At 41.3% G+C, this 18,943-nt stretch overlaps 2 protein-coding genes across 2 annotated transcripts in view; both read left to right on the top strand.

Moving 5' to 3' along the window:
• Positions 1–18,943, top strand: part of HMGN1 (high mobility group nucleosome binding domain 1) — a 1,114,480-nt gene that overhangs the window by 466,307 nt on the left and 629,230 nt on the right. The window lies entirely within an intron of this gene.
• The window catches only part of DSCAM (DS cell adhesion molecule), a 494,765-nt gene that overhangs the window by 293,215 nt on the left and 182,607 nt on the right, over positions 1–18,943 (top strand). The window contains exons 9-11 of the mRNA XM_042456815.1: positions 1,093–1,371; positions 9,326–9,445; positions 18,710–18,883. Coding sequence (XP_042312749.1) covers positions 1,093–1,371; positions 9,326–9,445; positions 18,710–18,883 — 573 coding nt within the window. The remainder of the gene's footprint in view (positions 1–1,092; positions 1,372–9,325; positions 9,446–18,709; positions 18,884–18,943) is intronic.

The raw sequence follows: 18,943 nt of genomic DNA, 5'->3' as shown, positions 1-18,943 counted from the left end.
TCCCCAACGGGATGCAGTCACCTTTCAGGTTGCTACCAGGAATTATCACACGTAATTCTCGCCACTGCTGCTGGGCAGCTGCATCCTGGCTGCATCCCAGGTCCCAGCTGCGCTTCGGATACTACTTTTCTGAAATGGCAAGTTCCCGTCTTGGAAAAATAGCCTCCAAAGCATGACTGGGATCTGAGATGAGGCTGGGATAATTCCTGGAAGCAACAAGAAAGGCAACTGTATCCCACTGGGGAGCAGTTGCATTATTTGTAAATGTGATAATCTCCTAAGAATAGGTCTAGCCATACTGCATGGGAGTTCTTTGGGCTTTGTCAGCTGGCCCTAAATACCCCAAGTTTAGGAATAATTGTGAAAGCTTTACATGCTGATACAGAAGCTGTTAGAAGAGTCATTGGTTCATTTCATATGTTGTTCCAGAGAGGTAACACAGTCTTAACTCAAGCATGTGGCAGCTGAAGGGGTTTACAACTAAGCATAAGCTTCTTCTGGTGGCAGAAATATTTAACTGCTAGCTGTTTTCAGAGGTTTGCCAACAGAGCAGTCTGCCAGCAGAACTGTTCTACTGGTAAACAGCTGATGTCAGAAGAACTAAAGAGAGACAAATTATGCCAGAATAATGTACTCCAGTCCCAGAACACAGCCACAATGCCAGCACAAAGTTTAGCCAGGGTGAGGATCATCCTTAGCACTTGCAAACACTTCAGGAATGGAAAGGGCCCCAGTTGATCTAGTGTACTCTGGGCCATTGCAACTAATTGGGATTGCCCTCCTATTGATCAGTATTAACAACCCAACCAGTTTGTTAGATACAGTATTAATCTTATTTTCCTAGAGTATCTTTCATTCTCACTTCCTTCAAGGAAAACAAAAGAAATTAAAGCCTGCTGCAGGTGACTTTAATACATTGCACCTAGCATCATATATTACACAAACCTAAGAGAAAGGATGTGCTATGGATACATGTGTCCCAACTCATGTCATCTGTTTAAATGGATGGAATCTATACTTCTGATAACTTTCAAAACTTCACAGCTCTTTGTCTAACAGTGTTCTCTCTTCCCCACTTTTTTCCCATTTCAGTGCCCCCTTTTATTCAGCCCTTTGAATTTCCAAGGTTTTCCATTGGACAGAGAGTCTTTATTCCATGTGTTGTGGTCTCAGGGGATTTGCCAATCACAATCACCTGGCAGAAGGATGGCAGGCCAATCCCAGCCAGTCTTGGAGTGACCATTGACAACATTGACTTCACCAGCTCCTTAAGGATTTCTAATCTTTCCCTCATGCACAATGGGAATTATACCTGTATAGCTCGAAATGATGCCGCAGCAGTAGAGCACCAAAGCCAATTAATTGTGAGAGGTAAGTGAATATGATTAATCAGGCAATTAGATAGAAGTCAACAGTATTTTGAAATGACAACTGTTTGAGAGATGATAGACGCCACTGGGAATATGTGATAATTCCTCCTTTCTTGTCAGAGTACACAAAGCATAGTTTTTAAATAATAAAATCACAAGGGTGACCTAATCAACAATCAAGAAATCTTTTCATGTACAGTTGGAAATTTTATGATTTAATATATGAAAAATATGTTTAAGAACTGTTCTTTGGGTTCAAAGCATTTCCATGGTGCTTTAGTCCTGAGTCTGTCAATTTTTAATTTAGATGAATAGAAAAATTATGCTAATAAGCGAGCAAGCTCTACTGCTTTGCTAACAGGGGAATATTTCTGCTTTAGGTTGAATTTGGGAAACATATTCAGTTGTTCAGACGCTCAGCTTGTGTCTGTTACTGATTGTAGTTTGATGCTATGGTGGTGTTCTTCAGCTGGCAGCACATAAATCAAATCGTGTGCACTAAGCCTGTGTCAGTGCTATGCCAAAGTATCTATTTCATTTTTCTTTGCTGATCCTAAAGGCATGTGCTCTAGCACTGGCCCAGTTTTGCCACCTGAGATGAGTAACAAGTTATGGCACCCCTCACCTTCCAATTACAAATGCTAACAGACTGATGGCTAAAATCTTAATTCACAATTGTTGAAGACATGGCATTCTGTCTTACTTCACTTGAGTACAGCAGGATCACATAGACTTCTTGCATCCAACAGGGCTCCAGGCACCATCCATTCAATATTCCCAATAATTTGCTGCTTGAGATGCTTCACTCTGCCATATAGCAGGGCCAACCCTGCTGGATTTCCATTGTAACACATCTTCTGCTGGTTTCTTATGACTGAAATGCACATAATGTATGGATTTATGTGCATACATACTTCTGCATGAATTTTAAGCACCAGTGGTCATTAAGAGCCATAGTAGAAAAGAAATCACTTCCACAGAAAGTTTGCATTCCTGTATACATTTCTCTGGGAGGAAGCTCCATTGGATTTACTTCTATGAATGCATCTTTAATTACATTGTAAAAAGCAGGCTGGGGCATTGTAGAGACAGTCAGTGTTGTATGAAACACATTGTGAAGAGCCAAAAGTCTTGAACTAGTGATTCAACAACCATACCCAAGTGACTTATTCTCTATTCCAGTACAGCAGTATAACAGATGAAAGAGATATTGGAATGTCCTGTGCTGCATTTTAGTGCCACCCCAACAGCTGATGCCTAACCCTATGGCCCTAAAGTCTCCTGACCCCTTTCATTTTAGATGCAAGGAACTAATTTCCACAGGATTTTAAAATAGCCTACAAAATTTAGTAGAGATTTATTTCCTTTTACGAGTTATATAACACATTTGCCTAATTAGGGAATGCTTTTGGGTTTTCCCAAAACAGATTTATTTTGAAAAGTAATATGAAAATAAATAAAAGTGCAATGTGCTTTCATCAATGTATGAATGGAATATTGTGGGTGTGCAGCTCTTTGTCCAAAAAAACCCCCTATGAAACTCATGGAGTTGCCTAAGTTGATAGGCAACCTGAAGGTATATACACATGCACAGAGCTCTTTGGAGAACTAAGATTTTCAGTTGCTTTGCATTTATTCCAAACCAGAAAAAAAGTGTCTCATAGGACCAAAGGGGCAAAGAGCATGAAACAGTTCTTGGGCCACTGCTGTTTCATGAAAGCTGACTCCTTTCCTAAAGAAAGAACCTCATGAAAGAAAGTCCTAGAGCCTTGAGTGTCTTGCAAAGTTATGGAAAGTATGTACACTGTAGTGGTGCTTGCAATGAACAGCCAGCTGTACCATTAGGTATGGTGAGGCAATTGCCTCAGGCAGCAGAAAGAAAGAATTAAGAATAAGGTCTTGGAGAAGAGGACACTGAGACTTCTAAGCTAGCATACTGCCTTCAGGAATGGCAGAGGATGCTGCCCCATCAACAATATGAATGCACTGCAGTCTTTGAACTTTACCGCATTGGCCCTGGAACGGGCCTGTAGTATTCCAAAAGGGAATGGTCTGGGGACACTCGGTGGCAGGGAATTGATTTTACCGCACAGCCAGGGGGCAATTTCCGGGAACGCTTCTCAAGATTTCCCGAAAATCACCCCCTCTGGGACACATCTGGAACGGGATGGGGACGCTTGGCGGTGGTGGCAGTATTCCCACTGTGCAGTAAAATCCGTTCCCCGCTGCCAAGCATCCCAAGAATGTTCCCTTTTGGAATGCTACAGGCCCATTCCAGGGCCAATGCGGTAAAGTTCCCTCTCTATATATGGAACTAGAGTGGGTGCCATCTTTGCTTCAGACAGCAGAAAGTTTTGGACCATCCCTGAAAAAGAGCATCATATAGTTTAGAAATAAAATGTAAAAGCAAATAAGACAGATGGTCTTGGTGGTGTTGAACAGCCAATGCGATCGCTTTGCTATTATTTCTTTGGCAGCAGTGAAGCATACTTTTGAAAAACGTATGTACGATTGAAGGTTTACCATTGCACCAGTATCAGTATACCATAGGTCTCTGTACACCATCTTCAAAGACAAATTTCTTTTCAAGAGACTTCACAGCAAATGAACCAGCTAAAGTGACCCCTTGGCTGTGACAAACAAATTAAAAAATGGGTAGAGTGTAGGACTGAATAGTCCCATTCATTAATACATTAACCATTGCTTTGGCTAATTAAATTTCCTCCATCATTTTAAACTGCAGTACCTAAATACAAGGTACATATATTTCAGGGAGAAAAAGACAAAAAATGAGATTGTCAGGATCCAATCACTTAAACACCACAACCCTCCCCCAGATTGGCCTGAAACCGGTGCTTTTGACCCATGTGTTTCAGGCCATTGCTCTTTGATCAACCATTTTTTTTCAGGCAATGGCCTGAAACACATGGGCCAAAAGCACCGGTTTCAGGCCAATCTGGGGGAGGGTTGTGGCGTTCAGATGACGTATGCCAGATCAGGCCGAAGTTGCACCAGAGCTTCCTAAGGCAGCCCAGGGCTGTTGGCAAAAGGAGCACAAAAAAGTGCTCCTTGCTGGCAGCCTGTTTAGGACCATAGTGGTGGCCAGCCTCAGGACCATGGCATCTGGTCGCCATGGTCTCATACTGAATGGGCAGTGACCATAGCTGGAGCAGCCTCTGGCTGCTCCAACCTGCCAGTCTGCTTGACCCCACTGACAGTTATTCCTAATAATAATAATAATAATAATAATAATAATAATAATAATAATAATTTATTTATACTGATTAAACGTTTTATTAGAAAATATTTAAAGATACAATTTAACATAGACCAATCGGTAATATATATCAAGTCCAAAGAATGCAATTGCAAATAAAAATACATAATAGTATGATAATATATAGAGAAATTAGATATAAGCAAATTTCATTCCTAGGATGTGTTAAATTGTTAAAACAGTTTTAAAATAAGATAGAACATACTAAGGAGACCAAAATATATATCCTTTACTTTAAATCACCAATGGCAATCACTAATATATTCAAACAGTTGCATACCATAGAAGAGGAAAAAGGGAAGGAGAAGGGAAGGAAGGGGAGGAAAAAAGGGGAGGGAAAAAAGGAAGACTGAAGCTTCACCGCTCCTTTTCTACCAAAACTGCAGCTGGTTCCTCATACTGACGATGGCCCGAAATGTGCTCAATGTAGATGTCTCTAGACCATCTAATGGTGTCTGACACCATTAGCTTGCGCATGAGTTTTGCATAGCGCTTTCCCACTCCACAGACTCTCAGCACAGGTTCATTTGCTGGATCCCAGGCACCCAGGGCTCCAACAAGCAATGCATGGACAGAGACCTCGTACCCCTTTTGTCTCAGGACCTCAGCCAGAGGGGTGTACTTTTGATGTTTCCGTTCTCTGGCCTCCCTCATGGCTGGCTTCCTGTTTTCAAAGGGGATGGTGACATCTACAATAGTAATCTTCTTGTGGTCTTCATCTGTGATTACTATGTCAGGTCTCAGCTGGCTGTCTGTCCCAGGCACAGTTCGATTGAGGGAAATGGTGCCCATTGAAGCTGGGATAGCTTTAGCCAGTCTATTCATCACAGCATCGTGCCGATGTTTCCAGGCTGTCGAGTGTGGAGGGCAATTGCAGAGCACATGGGGAAGCGTCTCGTTTGGATGACCACAACGACGGCAACGTTTGTCATTGTTGCCAGTTTTAACAGCGCCGTTAAGAGGCACAACATTCAGATGAGCTCGATGAACAAAACGCCAGTCAGCGAAACGGGTGAAATCTCCGCGTGGAATAAAGTGGTTACTTGAGTCCCATTGCGATGTCACCTCAAAGACCTTGCCCTGGTCAGGCTTGCTCAGAAGCGCGATGGTATATTTCTCCCTTAGAAGTTCTTTCAGTGAACTTTCTAGCAGATGTCTTGTTTTGTGGGAGAAATTCTGGACCTCTGTAGGGTTCCCTTTGGTGACGGTGAGCTGGGGGCCCTCTTCAGCATCCCACATCCATTTGCAACCAATAAGTTTGTTTAAGCGTCGGGTTGCGTTCCGGGTGTGGGTGAAGAGGGAGGAAAAGTCACCGCCATCGCGTCCAAATTCATTTTCCAGCGAACCGGAAAGATAGGTTGCTAGGTCGCTCTCTGATGGAATTCTAGCAATGCGTTTTTGGACTACTTCTTTTAGGGAACCTAAAGCAATAGATTTTACAGTCTTGTCAGGGCAGGTGAGAAGACGATATGCATGGATGATGGTTGCAGCATCCTCCGAATCTCCCAGCTTAGGGATTCCTAATCCTCCATGTTGTTGAGCAATGTGCAGAATGTCGTTGGTCGCACGCTTAGGGAGGCTAAGCCACTTCTTCAAGGAAGCCGTGATTGCTCGGTCGACTCTACTGAGTGCTGTTTTCTGGACTGACGAACCCCGAAGAGCGAAGTCAATCCTTGGGAGGAGGAAAACCCTAAGCGCGTCGATCTTTTGCCATGGGGCTAGGAGGGATGCATCAATCTTCGTGGCATCCATCGCAATGGCATGCAGCGTAGCCTCAGGAGTCTGGTAGCTTCGGAAGCCCGTTGGAGTCCCTAGGTGTTGGTAGGTATCTCCTTCTTTAAGATGGATCATGGGTTTCCCTTGGATGGTAAAAGCGGTTGGCAGAACTCGATCTTTCAGGCTCCCATTGATGTGGAGCGTTGCACATTTTTTAGCATTAAACTGCAGACCCATCCAATCTGCAGCATGTGCAGTTGCATTTACCATTTGCTGGAGTTCATCAGCTTTTTCAGCTACCAGAACGAGGTCGTCCGCATAAGCCAAGATGCTCACTTTATTGCCATGTAGCTTAAAGCCACCGGGACCATTGATGATATGGCGGAGAAGAGGCTCCATAGCCAGGTTGAAAATGATTGGGCTAAGTGGACAGCCTTGTTTCACCCCACGACGAACACGGATTTCCGCTGTCTCGCCTTCCGCCGTCCTCACTGTGGTGGTACAGTCGTTATAAAGTTCACGGAGCAAGTCAAGGAATGTCGAAGGCATGCCCAATTCAGCCAGTGTTTCCAAGATGTGGGAATGTGGCACAGAGCCAAAGGCGTTGCTGATGTCAAGCCAGGCCACAGCACACTCTCTTCTGGTGCGACGAACAGTGTCACTTGATCTTAGCCAAAAATCCGAAAAGTGATAATTTATTTATTTTTTCCTGCCTCTCCCAGATGGATCAAGGCAGGATTACAGTCCGCTAAAACACATACATCAATAATAAAAAATATATAAAAATACATCAATAAAAATACAATTAATCTTAAAAGCTAATTCATCGTCAAGTGGTAATGCAATAGATTCATAAAATGGTCTAAAGGTGTCTCTTACATAAGGTCAGGTGGGTAACCTCACCACAAGAGATCTGTCTTAAGTGCCCTCTTCAATGCCTCCAAGGAGGTAATAAGATGGATCTTTTCCAGAAGACCGTTCCACAATTTCAGGAGCAGCTGCTGTGAAGGCTCTCTGGGAAGTCGATATGAGCCTAGGTGATTAATGTTCTATTACATTCTTCCCAGTTATTCTGAGAGTGCGAGGAAGATTGTGTAGGGAGAGGTGTTCCCACAAATAACTTGAGCCCAAGCCATGTAGGGCTTTAAAGGTAATAACCAACACCTTGTATTGAGCCCAGAAGCTAATTGGCAGCCAGAGAAGTGATTTTAGGACAGGTGTTATATGGTCAACCCTGGATGAACCAGTGACCAATCTGGCTGCCGCATTTTGAACCAGTTAAAACTTCTGAACTTGGTACAAGGGTAGCCCCATGTAGAACGTGTTACAGTAATCAAGACGAGAGATTACCAGGGAATGATGCACACAGAACATGCAAACAAGAGCATTAATGTTGACATTTTAAAGAAGGTAACCTTGGCCTGATGCTGCTGCTGTTGTTGTAAATCTTTTAAAAGTCTACATCAGTTTGGGACAAATAAAATGTCCCCCTTCCTCCAAGATTTTTCCAACATTTGTCCTATTAATTTTGATGGAGACAGTAAATCAGCAAGCACATTCAGGTTATGAATTTGCACTCTCTGTTGAAATTAATGAGAGAGGAAGCATGTGCAACAGTTTTGTGAACCATATCAAAATAAAGTGTAGTGCTTCATATTTGAGAATTATTAGCCAGCAATGATTCCAATCTTTGTATATATTATTTAGAGAATAAAGATGACCCTGGATGTTTAAGGTGCTTTTCATGGCTGTTGTTGTTACTGTAAATATTGTGTCATTTTTGAATGATCATATGAACATAGTCTTATAAAATTTAAAAAGAATATCTCAAAAATTCCATGCCAATGTATAATGGTACTACTTGTCTCAATCTGTATATCTTACTTAAAAGCTGAAACTCTTAGTTATCTTATTGATTTTGAGGACCCCATGAATTCAACCAGTTAAAATTTGGACATGGGATTTCAGTGCTACTGAGACAATAATCTCAGTACTCAAGGTTATTTTAAAACAGTATCTATAGAGAGATGCTTGACTTCACTTCACTTAATGCATCAAGGAACCAATGTGTGTGTTTTTCAAAGTATCTCTGTGGTAACTACACATGGAAGGTAAGGAGTTATAAAGCCAAAATTGGTTGTCATCTCTTTTGTACCTGCTCTTTAGATTTTCTTAATTTCATCATTATAGGGAATTTCTATAAGTTTTTGTGGTGGTTCCTTGGCTTGTTGGCTTTTAATGGGACCTGTTGCCTTGGGGCAGCAGATCCACACACAATGGCATACACGACTCTCTTTGTACCCACTTTAATTCTTACAACAACTCTAAGGTAGGTCAGGCTGAGAGAAGGGGACAAGTCTAAGGTCAGCCAATGAGACTTGTGACTCAGTGGGGCCTTGAATGAGGATTTCCCACTGACTTCTGTCCCATCACACCATAGACTTCAAGGCATTTTTGATGTTGCCCTAACCTGGAGAGTGGTGGATCCCATCAGGTTTGGCAGTTTTTATCATTTGTTTCTTCTGTTGTTTACAAAATAATACATTTGGTTTGTTTCCTCCAAGAAGGTCTTTAAACTGGAGATCTTTAAATGGCCATCTGTCGAGGATGCTTCAAATGAGAGTTCCTACATGGCAGGGGGTTGGACTGGATGGCCCTTGTGGTCTCTTCCAATTCTACGATTCTATGATTCTAAGCTTGATGCGATTCGTGTATGGGATTATGAAGCTGAAGTGTACCATGACTGATGAAGGGTTACTCAGTGAGCTTTATTACTGAGAAGAGTTTTCAGTAGTGGTATGCCACTCAACATTATCTCCATTAAATCACCACGCTGGCAGTCTTTAAAGTTCCTTCAAAATTTGTGCCCATTCCATTTGAATAAAACACTAATTCATAACATTCTCTTCCTAGCTCTGCAATCTAATTCTTGTTTCTTTTCTTGTTTATTATTTACTTTCAGTTCCCCCCAGATTTGTGGTTCAGCCAAGTGATCAAGATGGGATTTATGGAAAAGCTGTGATTCTCAACTGCTCTGCAGAAGGCTATCCTGTCCCTACAATTGTCTGGAAGTACTCCAAAGGTATTTCTCTTGTTCTACTATTACTAATAATAATCTTATGGAAGATATGATACAATCCTTTAAAATCCCATTATTACATTGAGTTCAGCAATGCATCAATTTCTCTGTCTCCTATGGGAACATTTATTTCATTGCACCTGGTATTTATTATGGGAGGCTTTCCTGGTCCTAGTCTGTGCCTGTATTGTGGTTGTGTTGGCTTATGAATTTTCAGTTTTCCATTATTGGTGTTTATAGGGTGACTATCTGTAGCAGAGATGGGAACAAAGTGTCCCTCCTGATGTTGTGGACAACAATTCACAGCACCCCTAACTATCATAGTTAATGTTGAGGGATGCTGAGAGTTGTACTCCAATACCATCTAGAAGGCCACATGACTCCCACCTCTGATCTATTGTGGTCATAGATTCTTGATATGAAGAATAAATGAAGTTGGATGCTGTTATGCCCATTTTTATTATTCATTTTTGGTACCAACTAGCTGGTGTTTTATTTTTAAAAAGTTAAAATAAATCCATGAGTAGCACAGCCAATCATATATCTTCAGTATATTGAAAGGTCAAGTAGTAGTATCAAACCAGCAATTTAGATTATGCTTTACTTAGTGTAATAACATTTTCTGTTAATGTAGAATATTAATTCTCATACCACTTGACTCCATCTAACCATATGAAATAGGTGGGTTTTGGAAAAAAAGTCGTGAACTCAAAGACTTTCACAGCCGGAATCCTTAGTTTTTTATATGGGGTTTTTGGCTGTGTGGCCATGTTCTAGAAGAGTTTTTTTTCCTAATGTTTTGCCAGCATCTGTGGCAGGCATCTTCAGAAAATGCTGGCATGGAAGTGAGTGGGGTATATAAACTGTGTGACCCTTGGTTGAGAGGAAGTAATTTACATGTTAATCTCTGTATTGGTCTGTTGTTGAATGTCAAGGCCTCAGGGTGACTATTTAATTAATGATCCATTGTCTGCTGCACCCCCCCCCCCCCACCCTGAGTGGTTTTAATTTGCATGGGCTTCACCTTTATTTTGATGTTTACAGGACTGATAGTCAAACTTTGTTTACTTTAAGGGTTTCTTCTTTTCTGTTGAAATTGTCCAAGTGTTTATGGATGTCAATGGTTTCACTGTGTGTTCTGATCTGATAGTTGTTGGCATGGTCCAGAATTTCACGGTTTTCAAATAGTATTTTATGCCCAGGATGGTTTATAACACATTCTGCTACTGCTGATATTTCTGGCTGACCCAATCTGCAGTGTCTCTCATGTTCCTTGATACGTATTTGGACGCTGCATTTGGTGGTCCCCATGTAGACTTGTCGGCAGCTGCACGGTATGTGATAAACCCCTGTGGCTATGAGAGGGTCTCTCCTGTTCTTCACTGAGTGCAGCATTTGCTGGATTTACTTGGTCGGTTTGTATATCATTTGGAGGTTGTATTTCCTCACCAGTTTCCCCATTTTTTCTCTGACTCCTTTGATGTATGGTAAAAATACCTTTCCTTTGTATGGTTGTTTGTCTTCACTCTCATGAGTTTTTCTGGATCTGTCTGGCAGCCCTTTTGATGTCTGAGCTGGAGTAACCGTTAGCCTGTAGAGCCCAGCAGACAATGGATCATTAAGTAAATGGACATTCTAAGGCCTTGACATTCCACAACAGTCCAACACAGAGATTAACATGTAAATCACTTCCTCTCAACCAAATGCCACACAGTATATATATACCCCACTCACTTCCATGCCAGCATTCTTTGAAGATGCCAGCCACAGATACTGGTGAAACGTTAGGAAAAAACTCTTCTAGACATTGCCTATTAAATAGTACCCCATGCCTAATTATAACATATTTGACAGAAGAACTGGTTATATCTTTAAAAACAAAACATTAAAAAAAATCCCTACTCTCAGAAGAGAGTTCTATGTTTTTTTAAAAACTACTAACATGTTTAACATCAGTACCTTTTAAACATTGATTACAAAACCAACCAACAAACCAGGAATCTTGAGATTTCAGAAGATTACCCTGATAATTTAGCAATCTGTGATATCTCTGTTTAAATTTCATTGTCATATAGGCATGGAACAGATGGGCCTTTGCAGAGCCCTCATCACATGCTGTGGCGCACCCACCAGATGGAACGCATAATGGTGACGTCGCAGCTGCTTGGTTGACTGTGGCGCTTTGTGGCGTTGCAGTGGTGCCGAAAAAAGGAGCCACTTTTGGGTGCTCCTTTTTTTGCTCCACAGCAGCGCCGCGCAATTTGGTTGCTGCAGTGCTCCTGTGGAGCAAAGGGAGATGCCTCTTTCTGGCGGTCTGTACCCCGCCATAGTTTTGACAAAACAAGAAATACAAAGTGACTTAATGATACCTTCCATTGAGCCAACTCGCTTGTTAACCATTTTTAGCATAGCTAGCATGATATTATTGCTATTTCATGTCTCTCATTATCACTTGACTATATTGCCTTGTTTTCTAATATAATAAAGTAAGTAATACATTCTGTATCTTATATCTAGAGGAGGTATAAGAGCAGTATGGTCAGTGTAATTGCACGGTATCTATACCACCATCTTCCACTTTCTCACAGAAGATTAGCACAGAGGGGGAGTTGCAAATCTCACCCAAGAGTTTGCACACATGGCCTAACTGGACAGCCACTTTTAACTTCCAGAAATGTCTTGGGAATGGTGCTACTGCATTTCATAGGGTTATTCCAGAGCTTGGAATATTATGTTAGGTGTCTTCACATCTTTAATCATGAGTTAACTCCAGGAAACAACTCATTATTGTTTGCATTAATACTGAAAAATAGTTATTAAAATTAATAAATGTTAACAGTGTTAACTGTTATCTTGTTCTTATGTGCCTTCAAGTCCACTCTGACTTATGGTAACTCTATTAAATAGTTTGCATGGCAAGATTTATTCAGAGGTGGTCTGCCCTTCTCTTTCTCTGAGGCTGAGAGAGTGTGAGTTGTCCAAATTTCCTTGGCCAAGTAGGGATTTGAACCCTGGTCTCCCAGCGTTCGAGATACAGTGCTCAGATTGCTGCACCATGCTGGCTTCCTAAATTACATTTTCTGTCATAAAACCTATTTAGAAGGGGAATTGCTACTCACAGGGATAGAGTGATGAAGGATAAAGGCCTTTGGCTTCATGCCATCTCACTTCAGCATGTGCATGATGGAGGAAGTATTCTTGGAAACAAGACAGTATAGAGGGAAGCTGAGAGTGTGCAACTTGCTCAAACTCACCCAGAGGGTTTCCACAGCTGAGCAGGGAATCAAACCCTCATCTCCAGAGTTATATTCCAACACTCAAGCCACTATACCACTGTGGTTCCTGTAATTTTTCACTTTTCAGTCTTCCAAGGAAAAATGAAGAATTTCAAAATTTTCTCTGCACTGGACAAGATTATTTCAGGACTTTTTTTATACATACAGCATGTATTTATGCAGCCCCTCCCTATGAACAGTGCTTTCTGCAAAAAAATAAAAAAAAATTGCTGTTTGCAAAAAAAATAGCTTCTTCTGTACAAAAACCACTGGGGGGTTAGCAATGGATTTTGCTGTTTGTTTGTGGTTGTTTGCAAACTTTCCCCCCTGAAATGTGAAAAATCTCACAACAGTTACTATTGTTAGGTTGATGTTTATATACACAGTTTTTTGATAAGGATAAGGAAAGTTGTGTACTGAATTTTTACATCTCTTGTATTGTGTGTATCTCTGTATCTTTCTGTGTAGATTAGTTAAACAAAGCAAATTAATAGTGCTGTTTTCAGATAGAATCTGGATCTCAGAAGGATGCCATAAAATTGAAATGGGTATAATAAATGATTGAAAAAAGGTATTTGTATGAATAAAGCATCAGACCTTTCTCATTTCAACTGACATCACTGGGGAAGGCAGTAGCTGAGACTTCTGATGCTTTATTTATACAAATACTTGCTTTCAATAATTTTATTAAATTTATTTCAGTGTTATGGTATCCTTCTGGGATCCCAGGTTCTACCTGAAGAGTGCTGTACAGTTCCTTTTATTTAATTCTCTCTCTCTCTCTCTCTCTCTCTCTCACACACACACACTGGCCCAACCCAACCCAACATAACTTTGCTAATATAAGAATAAGAATAAGAATAAGAAGTTTTATTTATATCTCGCCTCTCCAGGTTTAGATTCCAGACTCCTGCTGTAAAACAAATACAAAAAAATGGTTTCTCTTACATAAAATACAAAATCAAGGTTTCCTTCTTGGATATATATATATATATATTGAAGCTGTGGATGTTTGAATCCATGCATAAAGAGTCTCTGTGGATACTGAGGGCCAAGTGTATCATCTTAAAGTCAATCACAAGGTTTTTTATTTCACTTGTCAGTGCCTATAAAAGTCTTAAAACAAAATGTACAGTTTCTTAAGTGTACAATAGTGCTAGACTCGCAAAAGGTGCAAAAGTAAAAAATAATTAATAAATAATGCTGTGGATTCCTGACCAGAACAGACCAGATGGTTCTGAACGGGAAACACACAGAAGAAATTGCTGGGGTGGAGGAGGTCACTTCATATACAACAGAAGTAGATAGTTGGAGGAAGGTCACACACAGAAGTAGGGAAACCAGGGAACATTCTGTAAGCTTGCAGTTGCAGAATTGATTTGAATCTCTCTCTTTTATCAAGGATAATGAGGAATAGTAGCAGGGACAGACTTCAGGAATAGAGGAGGGGACCCTGAGAGTACCACCAGAGGGAACAGCCACTGCTAAGCCTCAGAGGTCGTGGGGGACTCCTTGCTGAGAGGCACTGAACCAGTGGTTTCTGGGCCTGACAAGATGTCTCTAGAGGTGTGCTGTCTACCTGGGGCAAAGATCCATGATGTGAGAGAGAGGCTAACAAGACTTGTCAAGCCTACTGACCATTACCACTTCTTTGGGTTCATTTGAGAACCAATGATACTGCAAGGCACAGCCTTCATAATATCATAAGGGATTATGAGGCTTTGGGTAGGAAGTTGAAAAAGATGGATACACAGGTTGTCATCTCATGTCTTCTCCCAGTCAAAGGGCATGGTCCAGGAAAGGAGAGGAAAATAGCAGAGTTGAACAACTGGCTTCACAGATGGTGCCGCTTAGAACGATTTGGATTTTTGGATCATGGTTTGAGGATGAGGAGGGACTTCTGGCAAGGGATGGGTTGCATCTCACACCAGTTGGCAAAACCCTTTTTGCCAACCGTCTCAAAAATTTGATCAGGAGGGCTTTAAACTGAGTTATGTGGGGCAGGGAGACAGTATTCTGGAAGGCAAAACGGCTGGAGAAAATAGTCAAAATGTCATAGAGGGAACAAGACAAACAGTGCAAGGACCCAAAAGTGGAAGGCAAAAAAAGTTGCACAGGCAGCAAGTAGGGGGGACCCATGGTCTAAGATGTTTCTACACTAATGCTCAGAGCATGGGGAATAAGCAAGATGAACTTCAACTCCTAGCACAACAAAGCAAATATGATATAATAGGCCTCACTGAAACCTGGTGGAATGAGTCTCATGATTGGAATGTAGAAATGGAGGGATATAACCTTTTAAAGAGAAACAGGCCAAACAGGAAAGGAGGAGGAATAGCCTTATATGTCAGGGACATTTACACCAGTGAAGAGATCCAGGACATCATTCATGGAAGCCAGGTGGAGAGCATCTGGATAAAAATTAAAGGGGAGGGAAACAACAGGGATGTTATTGGGGGAGTCTACTACAGACCCCCAAGTCAGATGGAGGAATTGGATGATGCCTTTCTACAACAGATGACCACACATTCAGAAAGGAGAGATGTAGTAGTAATGGGTGAATTCAACTATCTTGATATTTGCTGGAAGTCAAACTCAGCCAAATCCTCAAGGTCTAGCAAATCCCTCACTTGCCTTGGAGACAATTTCATTGTCCAAAAGGTGGAAGAGGCAACAAGGGGATCAGCTATTTTGGATCTGATCCTAACCAACAGGGATGACCTAGTTAATAGAATGCAAATGGTGGGATCCTTAGGTGGGAGTGATTATGTACTCCTGGAGTTTGTTATACAATGGAAAGAAGAAGCCAGGCATAGCCAGACATTCTAGACTTTAGGAAAGCTGATTTTAGTAAACTTAGAGAAATACTGGGGGTGATCCCATGGTCAGGAATACTAAAAGAGAAGGGAGTTCAAGATGGATGGGACTTTACCAAAAGGAAGATACTGAAGGCACAATTTCAAACAGTTCCAGTGAGAAAGAAAAAGGGGAGATGTCTCAAGGAACCAGGATGGATGACTAAAGAACTTTCAACTGAGCTAAGTTTTAAATGGAACATGTATAAGAAATGGAAAAATGAGGAAATCACTAAAGAGGAATTCAAACAAATAGCGAGCACATGTAGAGGTAAAGTCAGGCTTGAACTCAAGCTTGCTAGAGAGGTTAAGAACAACAAAAAGGGGTTTTGGGATATGTCCGCAGCAAATGGAAGAAGAAGGAAATGGTAGGGCCACTGCATGGAGAAGGTGGCAAAATGCTAACAGGGGAAAGAGAAAAGGCAGAGTTACTGAACACCTTCTTTGCTTCAGTCTTCTCAGAAAAGGCAAAGGGTGCTCAACCTGAGGATAATGAAGCGGAGGAAAGAATAGGGGAAGTTCAACACAGTAAAGAGATAGTACAGGAATATCTGGTTAATTTAAACGAATATAAATCTGCAGGACCAGACGAAGTACATGCAAGGGTATTAAAAGAACTGGCAAATGTAACATCGAAGCCATTGACAATAATCTTTGAAAACTCCTGGAGAACAGGAGAAATCCCAGCAGACTGGAGGAGGGCAAACATTGTCCCCATCTTCAAAAAGGGGAAAAAAGAGGATCCCAACAATTATCATCCAGTTAGTCTGACATCAATGCCAGGAAAGATTCTAGAGCAGATCATTAAACAGAGAGTCTGTGAACATCTACAAAGAGTCTGTGAACATAATCACAAAAAAGAAGTCATGCCAGACAAACCTGATCTCTTTTTTTGATAAAATTACCAGCTTGTTAGACGAAGGGAATGCTGTGGATATAGTATATCTTGATTTCAGTAAGGCTTTTGACAGGGTTCCCCATGACATTCTTGCAAACAAGCTTGTAAAATGTGGGCTATACAATGTAACTGCTACATGGATTTGTAACTGGTTGACCGGCCGAAGCCAAAGGGTTCTCAACAATGGCTCCTTTTCATCCTGGAGAGAAGTGACCAGTAGGGTCCCACAGGTTCTGTCCTGCGCCCAGTGTTATACAACATCTTTATCAATGACTTGGATGACAGAATTGGGGTTATATTTATCAAATTTGCAGATGACACCAAATTAGGAGGAGTAGCTAATACCCCTGAGGATAGGGTCAAACTTCAGAATGACCTTAATAGATTAGAAAGCTAGCCCAAAGTGAACAAAACAAATTTCAACATGGAGAAATGTAAGGTACTGCACCTGGCTGAATGGAACTACGTGTGAAAGGGATCTGAGAGTCCAAGTAGACCCCAAATTGATCATGAGTCAACAGTGTGATGCGGCAGCTAACAAGGCCAATGCATGTTTAGGCTGCATCAATAGAAGTATAGTGTCTAGATCAAGGGAAGTAATAGTGCCACTCTATTCTACTCTGGTCAGGCCCCACCTGGAATATTGTATCCAGTTCTGGGCACCACAATTCAAAAAGGATATTGAGAAACTGGAGCGTGTCCAAAGGAGGGCAACCAAAATGGTGAAGCGTCTGGAAACCATGCCCTATGAGGAACAACTTAGGGAGCTGGGGATGTTTAGCCTGGAGAAGAGAAGGTTAAGCAGTGATATGATAGCTCTGTTTAAATACTTGAAGGGATGTCATATTGAGGAGGGAGCTAACTTGTTTTCTGCTGCTCCAGAGACTAGGTCCCGGAGCAATGGATGTAAGCTCCAGGAAAAGAGATTGCACCTCAACATAAGGAGGAACTTCCTGACAGTAAGTGCTGTTCGACAGTGGAACACACTCCCTCGTAGTGTAGTGAAGTCTCCTTCCTTAGAGGTCTTTAAACAGAGGCTGAATGGCCATCTGTCAGGGATGCTTTGATTTAGATTTTGTGCAGGGCAGGGGGTTGGACTGGATGGCCCTTGTGGTCTCTTCCAACTCTATGATTCTATGATTTATAATTGCCACAGAGGATTTTGACCAGCAATTCTGTACTCTATAATTGAAAAGTGCCACATTAGTGAAGCGCTCTAAAGCAAAGCAATAGCAGCAATAGCAATAACAGCTTCATTTATATACCACCACATACCACACTAAGCAGTCTTTAAGTGGTTTGCCCCAACAAGTTGGGTACCTTAAAGCACCTGAAAGCAAAGTACATTTGTAAATGTATTGGACAAACTGCAGACTGCTATGAGGGCTGATTATCATATCTATTTTGATCTGATTACACTAAGCATAGAAACATCATTTTTTTTTGTATGTTGTGCTTGCCTCAGTAGAAGTTCTGCTTGTTCATTTATTTGATATCATGAGAAGTATATATGTTGCTAGATGTTAAAATTACTATATGAACAATTTCACAAAAGTAAAAATCCCAGAATTCTACAGCATTGAGCCATGGTATTTATAGCAGTGTCAAACTGCATCAGTTCTGTAGTGTAGATACAGCTTTGGTATCTTCAGGGCATTTTAGTGGCTGTGAAATTCTTTTAACATCTAGTGCTACAACAAACTATATATCCCAGGATTCCTTCAGATGGAGCCATGACAGTTAAAACAGTGTCAAACTACATTAATTTTGCACTGTGGTAGCAGCCCAAATCCTGTCTTATCTTGAAAGCTAAGCAGGATCACTCCTGATTAGTACTTGAAAAGGAGACCGCCAGTGAATCCCATGGCTATAGGCTATATTAGAGAGGAACAAACTGGCAAAACCACCTCTGAATATTCCTTGCCCATGAAAACCCTATGATATTCATGGGGTTGCCATTAGCCATCAGGTGACCTAAAGGTACTGTACATTACTTATACAAAAACACTTTACAGCAAGTGGCTTTATTTTAAGTTCTACCTTTTTCACTTGTTTCTCCCTACGTCACTTAGCCTATGCAACCATAATTGTTGCAGGAGTTAAAGAAATAACCTTTGTTACCTTGGTTGATTTATGTTTTTGAGACCTTTATTTCTGTTCCATCCATAGTAAAAACAAATTACTTGCTGTTTTCTTTCAGCCTTCTTACCTTCTGATTCATCATTTATTCTCCCAACAGGTGCTGGAGTTCCCCAGTTCCAACCAATTGCCTTGAATGGGCGTATCCAGCTTCTCACAAATGGCTCCCTGTTGATCAAGCATGTACTGGAGGAAGATAGTGGATACTACCTCTGCAAGGTCAGCAATGATGTGGGGGCTGACGTCAGCAAGTCCATGTACCTCACTGTTAAAAGTAAGAATTTCTTCCTGATCCAAGTAATAACTATTAAGTTGCAAAGAAATATCTGTCATC

This window comes from Sceloporus undulatus, chromosome 3 (assembly GCF_019175285.1).
Source record: "Sceloporus undulatus isolate JIND9_A2432 ecotype Alabama chromosome 3, SceUnd_v1.1, whole genome shotgun sequence".
Classification (NCBI taxonomy): domain Eukaryota; kingdom Metazoa; phylum Chordata; class Lepidosauria; order Squamata; family Phrynosomatidae; genus Sceloporus; species Sceloporus undulatus.
Note: the sequence above shows the minus strand (reverse complement) of the source record. Positions and strands in the feature narration are given on the sequence as shown.